Genomic DNA, 9,385 nt, shown 5'->3' with positions numbered 1-9,385 from the left:
TCTGTTGCCCAGGCTGGAGTGCAGTGGTGTGATCATGGCTCACTGCGGCCTCTGCCTCCAGGGTTCAGGCGATTCTTGAACCTCAGCCTCCCAAGTAGCTGGGATTACAGGCGTGTGCCACCACACCCAGCTAATTTTTGTATTTTTCGTAAAAACTGGGTTTCACCATGTTGGCCAGGCTGGTCTCGAACTCCTGGCCTCAAATGATCCATCCGCCTTGGCCTCCCAAAGCGCTGGGATTATAGGTGTGAGCCACCGCCCAGCCTGCCCAAAGGATCATACTGGGATGATGGAAATATCAAACTGACTTATAGTGATGTTTGCACAACTTGGTAAATTTACTAAAAAATCACTGAGTTAGATAAATTAAACTCAGTGGGTGAATTAAGATGATATGTCTTAAACTCAGCCTCAATAAAGTTATATATTTTCTGCAGGGGCAGGTTCAGAGTGCCTTGTGTTGTTGCTCCTGCACTGTTTGGGACCCCCAGCACTCTTGAGAGGTAGGTGCTTTCATCCCCATCTTACAGACGGGGACAAGCTCAGGAAGGGCCATGGCTGACCCCAACGGTGCCTTGTGCCCCATCTTCCACACTCATTGCTGCCTCATCAGGCTATGACTCTCTTCTGAGCCTTGGGGGCACTTGGTTGCCTCTACCTTTGTTAACTCAGCAGGGTTCTTCAATTAAGTCAAATATTTACTAGCACTCAAAAGAGATACAAGTGGGGTTCAACTCAAACAATGTGAAAATGGCATTACTACTTGTATTACTTCCCCTAAACCCATGTGACCTATACTGTATTTTCCCCGCTTAAGCCCGGAAAAGTCATAAAAGGTCATATTCGAGAGGTGGGTATTGAGCAAGACTTCTAAGGAGCACAGAGCCCTCTGGAATGATGAACAGAGATTGTGACTTGGCTGGTTTCATAACTTGCGCTGGGAATTCCGCTGGTCTTCCTAAGGCCTCCCGTGATTTGCCGAGAGGATCACTGTCCCCACTCTGCTTGCACTGCCTCCAGCTTGGCCAGCTGTCAGCTAAACAAAGACAAGTCAAACAAGGTCTAAATACGTTGGCAAGCCCCGTGCCACAGTTGCTGTAAAGGATCCGCTCTCCAGCCAGCTCTGCTCACCTGCCAAGTGTACATATATGATCACTTCCTGACACACAGCTGAGCAGTGCTGAGGTGAGGCACCAGGCTGGGGTTTTTGCAAGGTGCCTCGCTGAGCCCACTGCCAACCCCACAGAAAGAATCTGACAATGTAGTTTGTTCAAACTTATACAGCACGTAACTGGAGGGAAGGAATGACACCTGAGGTCTGAACAAATCCAGAGCCACATTCTTTCCAAGGTCCTGCACTGCCTCTGGCATTTACGAGGATGGCCCTGCTGCACAAATGGGCCCATGCCCACATCCCACACGCTCGGCATTCCCCTGCACAGTCCCCTCCGTCCTCCTTCCTAATCGCTTCCCACCATGTCCTCTTTAAAAGCAGATTTCAGGCCAGAAACAGTGACCTGTAATCTGAGCACTTTGGGAGGCTGAGGAAAGAGGATCACTTGAGCCCAGGAGTTCGAGGCCAGCCTGGGAAACATAGCAAGACTTCATCTCTACAAAAAAAAAATATTTTTAACTAGTTGGGCATGGGGGCGCACCTGTGGTCCCAGCTACTTAGGAGGATCCCTGGAGCCCAGGAGTTCGAGGCTGCAATGAGCTATGATAATACCACTGAGCTCCAGCCTAAGCGACAGAATAAGACCCTGTTGGTGAAAAAATAAAAATAAAAGCAGATTTCTTCTTTTGTTTTTATTTTTTTGGAGACAGAGTCTCGTTCTGTCACCCAGGCTGGAGTGCAGTGGCACAAACTCGGCTCACTGCAACTTCCGCCTACCAGGTTCAAGCAATTCTCCTGCCTCAGCCTCCCGAGTAGCTGGGATTATAGGTGCCTGCCACCATGCCTGGCTAATTTTTGTATTTTGGTAGAGACAGGGTTTCACCATGTTGGCCAGGCTGGTCTCAAACTCCTGACCTCAGGTAATCCACCTGCCTCAGTCTCCCAAAGTGATGAAATTATAGGCGTGAGCTACCACGCCCTGCCGTGGATTTCTTTTTTTAAACATAAAAGTGATACTGTGCAACAACATGGATTAACCTCCAAACACCATAAGTTATGAGCTTGTCTGGCCAGGCATGGTGGCTTATACCTGTAATCCCAGCACTTTGGGAGGCTGAGGCAGGTGGATCACCTGAGGTCAGGAGTTCAAGACCAGTCTGGCCAACATGGTAAAACCCTGTCTCTACTAAAAATATAAAAATTAGCCGGGTGTGGTGGCAGGTGCCTTTAATCCCAGCTATTCGGGAGGCTGAGGCAGGAGAATTGCTTGAACCCAGGAGGCAGAGACTGCAGTGAGCCTGAGATCACTCCATTGCACTCGAGACTGGGCAACAAGAGCAAGGCTCCATTTCAAAAAAAAAAAATTTAAATAAACAAACAAATAGCTTGTCAGAAGAACAGACTGTGAGTCACCACCACCTCCTTCCTGCACTCCCTGGCCACTCCCTTTCACCCCCATCGCTGCAGTCTGCCCAGTCTACCTTTGGCCCCGCCAGCCTCGATTTTTGCCCCTTGGCCCAAAAAACCTCAAATATTTACTATCTGGCCCTTTATAGAAAAAAACTTTGGAGGCTCCAGTCTTGAGCCAGATAGCAATGGTGAGGTTCTGAATGTGTGGCGGTGGGGAAGGGGCTTGCCAGGAGCACACAGAGTGAGGAGCTCCCCGCTCCTGTCATTGGTGACATGGCACCTGTCCAACCCTTTATCTAGTTCTGAGTGGAGAGATTCTCTCAAAGGGAAAGAAAGGGGGAGCTCATGCCTGGGCCTTCTCCTCCTAACACGCCTCACCATGCCCTCACCCTACCTTGCCGGTCTCCTCCTCCCTCGCTCCCTCCTTCCATCTACCTGGGCCATGCGCTGTCCTTGCATGCCCTGCGGACACCTTCCTTTCCACTAGGGCCCTGGCTTTGCTCAGATGACCTACCCAGCTCCAAGTGGTCAGGAGCTTCCCTGAGTGTGAACTGGAAATCCATTTCCCCTCCCCAGGGACTGACTGACTTGAACATGAGCATGTGATGCAATTCTGGCCAGGCAGACATGGGACAAAGTCCACCCATGGCCCCAGGAAAAGATGTGCATTCTGATAAAGAGCAAGCCAAACAGACAAGACACACAGATGGCCTCTTTTTGTTCTTTGAGAGTTTGTTTGGATGTGACACCTGGAGCTGCTGCAGCCATTTCGTGACTATGAGGAGAGTGTATTTGAGGACAGTTCGTCACAACCATGATGACAGAGTAGAAAGATGAAAAGGGGCCAGGCACGGTGGCTCAAACCTGTAATCCCAGCACTTTGGGAGGCCGCGGTGGGTGGACCTCTTGAGGCCAGGAGTTCAAGACCAGCCTGGGCAACACGGCAAAACCCCATCTCTACTAAAAATACAAAAATTAGCCAGGCATAGTGGCAGGAGCCTGTAATCCCAGCTACTCAGGAGGTTGACGCAGCGGAATCGCTTGAACCCAGGAGGTGCATGTTGCAATGAGCTGAGATCACACCACTGCACTCCAGCCTGAGTGACAGAACAAGACTCTGCCTCAAAAAAAAAAAGAAAGAAAGAAAGAAAGAAAATAAATGGACCTGGGTTTGAGATAATGAGGCTAAACTGCTTAATTAACCAACCCTGGAGTCTCCACACTCCTGATTCGAACCACCAGGGAGGGCTCTGGCACAGGCACTTGAAGGCACCTGATGTGCCGGCCACGCCCCTCACTGTGATTTTACATTCCCACTGCCAGCTGATGCTCTTCCCTCCACAAGGAAAGAGCTTCTGTGGAAATCCCATTACCCTTCAAACCCATGTCAAGCCTCTCCTCCAAGAAGCTGCATTCCCATCCCTCTCCTGATGGACCTCATCTACTTCTGGACCCAAACCCAGCAACTGGAGCTCTGTAGAAACTGCTCGTTCTCAGCCTCGAGTTTAGGTATTTGGCACCTACCCTAAAAGGCTGGGGGCTCCTGACCGGAGGGCCCTGACTCCCCATTCCACAATCCTCCCCTAAGCCCCTTGCAAACCATGGGCCTCAAGTGAAAAACATTAAACTCAACGGACCAATACGTCAAGTCTGTTTGAATGCTCAGAAAAATTCTGCTGTGCTTGCCATTTCCAGAATGCAATGCCAGCAACACACTCCGAATAGCAGTTGGGATTGCTTAAAGACAAGGATGCATTCCGAGAGATGCTTCACAAGGTGATTTCTGTCATTTTGTGAACATCATAGAGTGTATTTACACAACCCTAGATGGTCTAGCCCAGCGGTCCACAACCTTTTCGGCACCAGGGACTGGTTTCGTGGAAGACAATTTTTGCACACACAGGGGTGAGGGGCAATGGCTTCAGGATGAAACTGTTCCACCTTAGATCATTAGGCATTAGATTCTCACAAGGAGTATGCAACCTAGATTCCTCATATACGCAGTTCACAATAGGCTTCACGCTCCTATTCGAATCTAATGGCTTCGATGACTTGACAGGAGGTGGAGCTGGGGTGGTAACGTTTGCTATAATGCTCAGGAGGTAATACTAGACTGTCGACCTGTACGGCATGTTACTGTCATGAATACTGCAGACAAATGGAACACAATGGCAAGTATTTGTGTATCTAAACATAGGAAAAGTGCAGTAAAAATATGCCACTATACTTTATGGGACCACAGTCGTGTATGCGGTCCGTCACTGAACGAATTTGTTACCCGGCGCATGACTAATTACAAATGACCTGCTTCCTTTGGCTGTGTAAGTTTTCTATAATAAACCTTAATGTGTTAAATTATTAATACAAAAAAGGAAACTATTTTAAAATAAAAGATAAAGTAATGCCAAGATACCCATGCCACATGACTAGAGTAGTGATTATGAGCATGGGCTGTGGAGCATGGATTGCCTGGGTTCAAATCTCAGCTCCATCCCTTACCAGCTGTGTGACCTTAGGTAAGTTACCCAGCCTTTCTGTGCCTTAGCCCCACCCCCCATTTTACAATGGAGAGCTAATAGGACCTATCCTCTTGGGTTGTCTGAGGATTGAGATAACACATGCCAAGGGCTTGGAACTGAGCCCTGCACACAGGAAGCGCTTAGTCAAGGGCAGCCTTTTTCCACCAGAATGTCAGCACTACAGAACCGGTGGGGTGACTTGCATCGCCAGCACCCTGAATAGCACCTGACTCACACGTGCTCAGCAGGAATGAGCTAGGTACCATTTCCAGTCAGTTCTGCTCCTGGGCCACTTCCATCTGCTCAGCTTTTCTCTTTTTTTGGCTCGTTCTGGGATTGTGCCACATTTCCCAGGTGCCTGCGCCCCTCTGCCCGTCCTGGCCCATCTTGCCGGCCCCTCTCCCAGGTCTGCCCCTGTCCCCACTCCATCCCAGGCCGGCCACACCCTCACACCTCTCTGGAACTCATGCTTGGCTGCTCCCTTCTCCCTATTATCCATGCAATCCCCCCAACACCCCACCTCACTCTTTCAGCTCTTCCTGATCACCCCAGACTCTGCTCTAATTCCACGACTTCCAAAGGGGCCCTCCTTACTCACCCCATCCTCAGGACACTGGATACAGAATGTCCTGCCAACATCACCTCAGACTACGCCCCCACTCCCTTAAACACTGAATCCCAGCTCAAAATGGAAAACTGAGAAATCCCATTTGGTCGAGACAAAACAAGGTTTAATTAACAAGCATAACGCATAGAAAGCACTTAGCAATGGTTTATTTGTGCCTGGTCTGCCACTCTTCCCTAAACAAGAGACTTGTAAATGAATGTTGTATTAATCCAAGGAAAATGTAAACCTTTATGAAAATGTAGGTTTAAAATCTGCCTAGGTTCTATGGAGACCGTTCTTTCGAATACTCTTTTAATGATAAGCCTCCAAAGTCAAGAAGGCAAATGGCAGCTGGCTGAGGGCGGAAGCAGCCCCTTGGGGAGGCAGGCTGAGGCAGGGGCGAATTAGCACAAGTCTCACCTCCACCGGCCGTAAAGCCATCATCCTCTCTTGCTCGGGGATGAATATTTCATTTTGGGCCACTTATTTGGCCTTGTTTCCCTTTGTTCTATTTTGATATTTAGTATTTACTCAGGGAAACTAGCAACCCTAAAAAAACAAAAAGGTTTCTGGGAGCAAAGGGTAAATGGATAACCTCTACTCAATAATGTTTAATAAATACATTTTCTTAAAAGCTCATTGTATAAAAATCAGGGTGGGTGATGAGTAATCATGTTAACTCCCTGCGATCTGTATTTAACAGCTAATCTTTCCAACTTGAGGTTAGAGGGGGGAAGAAAACTGAGGGCTGAACAGCTGTGTGTGCAGACTGCTCCTCTTTACATGGCTCAGGTCTGTGGTTAAGTATTAAAAGGAGAAGGGATCATTTCGCCATGACAACAACTTTTTAATCAAGCCAAATTTCCTATTTGGCTAACATACAAAAACGATTTGAGAAATGAGTTATTCATTCATTCAGTGACTGTAAATACAGACTGGATTTCAATGACTTAGTACAAAATCAAAGAATGTATGATATCTCATTATCTTTTTTTTTTTTTAACAAGGTCTCACTCTGTTACCCAAGCTGCAGTGCTGTGGCTATGCACAGGTGCGATAATAGCTCATGGCAGCCTTAGACTCCTGGGCTCAAGCAATCCTCCCACTTCAGCCTCCAGAGTAGCTGGGACTATAAGCATGCTGGCTGGTATCTTATTATTAATTTCTTATATTGATTACATACTGAAATAATGGTTTGGAAATACTGGTTTAAAGAAGTTATTAAGACTGGGTGTGGTGGCTCACGCCTGTAATCCCAGCACTCTGGGAGGCCAAGGTGGGCAGATCACCTGAGGTCAGGAGTTCAAGACCAGCCTGGCCAATGTGGTGAAACCCCGTCTCTGCTAAAAATACAAAAAGTAGCTGGATGTGGTGGTGGGTGCCTGTAATACCAACTACTCGGGAGGCTGAGGCAGGAGAATAGCTTGAACCAAGGAGGTGGAAGCTGCAGTGAGCCCATGTTGCGCCACTGCACTCCAGCCTGGGCAACAGAGCAAGACTCTCAAATTAAAAAAAAAAAAAAGTTATTAAAATTAATTTCATCTTCTAAATGTGGCTAATAGAAAATTTACCACAGCTCTCCTACCAGACAGGGCTGCTCTAGAGCCAGTTGGCCTGGGTTTGAAAACTGGCCCCACCACTTGTGAGCTGTACCGCACTGGGCAAACTGCTGACCTTGCCTATGCCTCAGTCCAATCATTCGTAAAGAGGGAGTAAGAACTAGACCAATGGCACATAACCCCACTGCAGGGCTTAAAGGACTTTGTGTAAAGTGCACTTAGAAGAGAGTCCAACCTATAGATACTGCAAGTCTAAGCATTTGTTTCTGAGACTGACAAGATTAAATGACTTTTTTTAAAAAGTAACAGCTGTATTGAGATAGAGTTCATGCGCCATAAAAGTCAGTCCTTCTAAAACAGACAATTCAGTGGTTTCTAGTATGTTCTCCAAGTTGTGTACTCATCACCGCTGCTTCCAGAGCATTCTCATTCCTGCAAAGAGAGACCCCATGTCCGTCGGAAGTCACTCCCCAGTCTCTCCTTCACCCAGCCCTTGGCAACTACTAACCTACTTTCTATCTCTACAGATTTTTCCAAATTTGGACTTTCGTTTAAATGGAATCATAACATATGTGGTCTTTCTGACTAGCTCCTTAGCATGTTTGTAAGGTTCACCCATGTTGAAGCACGTGTGAGTACTTCTTTCTTTCTTATGGTCAAATAATATCTTCTTAATGAATAGACACTGTGTTTCTCCATTCAGCCTTTGATGGACATCCAGGTTGTTTTCACCATTTTGTTCTTATGAACAATACTGCTATGAACAGTCATGTACATGTTTCTGTATAGACACGTTTTCATCTCTCTTAAGGACATGCTTAGGAGTGGAATTGCTGGGTCATATGTTCAACTTGATGTTTAACTTTCTGAGGAACTGCCAGACTCTTTCCCAAAGTGGTTGTAGCAGTTTACATCCCACAGGGGAGGCTGGACTTTTCATGGACACTCAGATGTGGATTCTTTTCTTTTCCTCTCTACCTTCTGCTAGGCTGATGTGGGGAAATCCAGGGAAGATGGGGAGGAGGGTGTGAAGAGAGAGCAGTAGGGCAAAGAGGCCTGGGGGTCCTTTCACCAGAGTTCTGGCCTCAGTCCTGTCTGGTCCCCACTTGCCATGTGACCTTGAGCAAGTCACCTCTACTCTCTAGGCCTCAGTTTCCTTATCTCTAAAATGAAGATGTTGAACTAAGTAGGTCTCAACCTGGGTGATCTGGCTCCCTGGGGAACTGGGCAATGTCTGGAGACATTCTGGATTATTACAGTGGAGCAGGCGATGCTGCCATCATCTAACGGGTATCACGGACGCCGCTAAACCTCAAATGCACAAGACAGCCCCCAACAACCAAAAACGACCTGGTCCCCAACTATCAACAGTACCAAGGTTCAGAGACCTTGCATCGGACTAAGATGGCCCTATGGAAACTTCTGAGGAACTGCCAAACTGTTTTCCAAAATGGCTACACCATCTTATAATCCTCCTAGCAACATATGAGGGTTCTGATTTCCCCACATCCTCTCCAACACACCTATGTTATAGTCAGCCTAACAGGTCCGTCAATGGCTTTTCAAGTCTTTTCTGTTTAATATTAACAATGTCTGGAATTGTTTTCAGAATGCCAGTGTCCTAAAAAAACAAAATAGGTTAGTCATTTTCTTACCTGGTGCCTATAATTATACCAGCCATTTGAACCCGCCACGATCACTACCCAGTGCTTGCCTCCATCTTCAGGATCATCTATGGGAACAGCACCAATGCCCAGGGTCACACTGAGAAATACAGCTACTTTCCAAACCATTCTGCACCTTGGAGTTCAACTGCAGAAACCTGAGAAGGGAAACACAGAGTCAAGTACAAAGCAACAAGAACAGATAAACATTGGCAGGGGGCGGTGGTTCACCCCTGTAATTCCAGCACTTTGGGAGGCAGAGGCAGGTGGATCATTTGAGGTCAGGAGTTCGAGACCAGCTTGGCCAACATGGCGAGACCCTGTCTCTACTAAAAATACAAAAATTAGCTGGGCATGGTAGCACGTGCCTGTAATCCCAGCTACTCGGGAGGCTGAGGAAGGAGAATCACTTGAACCCAGGAGACGGAGACTGCAGTAAGCTAGACCATGCAAACATACTCCAGCCTGGGTGACAGAGTGAGACTCTGTCTCAAAAAAAACAAAACAAAACA

At 47.4% G+C, this 9,385-nt stretch overlaps 1 protein-coding gene across 3 annotated transcripts in view; it reads right to left on the bottom strand.

Moving 5' to 3' along the window:
* Positions 1-9,045, bottom strand: part of LGMN (legumain) — a 30,749-nt gene extending 21,704 nt beyond the window's left edge. For 2 of the 3 annotated variants that reach the window (XM_011949385.1, XM_011949386.1), the window contains exon 1: positions 8,865-9,036. In XM_011949385.1, the coding sequence (XP_011804775.1) occupies positions 8,865-9,002 (138 nt within the window). In that variant the 5' untranslated portion in view covers positions 9,003-9,036. Of the gene's footprint in view, positions 1-8,864 lie in introns of all 3 variants that reach the window. The other variant, XM_011949387.1, reaches the window with a different exon arrangement.
* Positions 9,046-9,385: the final 340 nt, after the last annotated feature.

This window comes from Colobus angolensis, unplaced genomic scaffold (genome assembly GCF_000951035.1).
Source record: "Colobus angolensis palliatus isolate OR3802 unplaced genomic scaffold, Cang.pa_1.0 Scaffold3, whole genome shotgun sequence".
NCBI classification, from domain to species: Eukaryota; Metazoa; Chordata; class Mammalia; order Primates; family Cercopithecidae; genus Colobus; species Colobus angolensis.
This window is presented reverse-complemented; position numbering and strand designations above follow the sequence as displayed.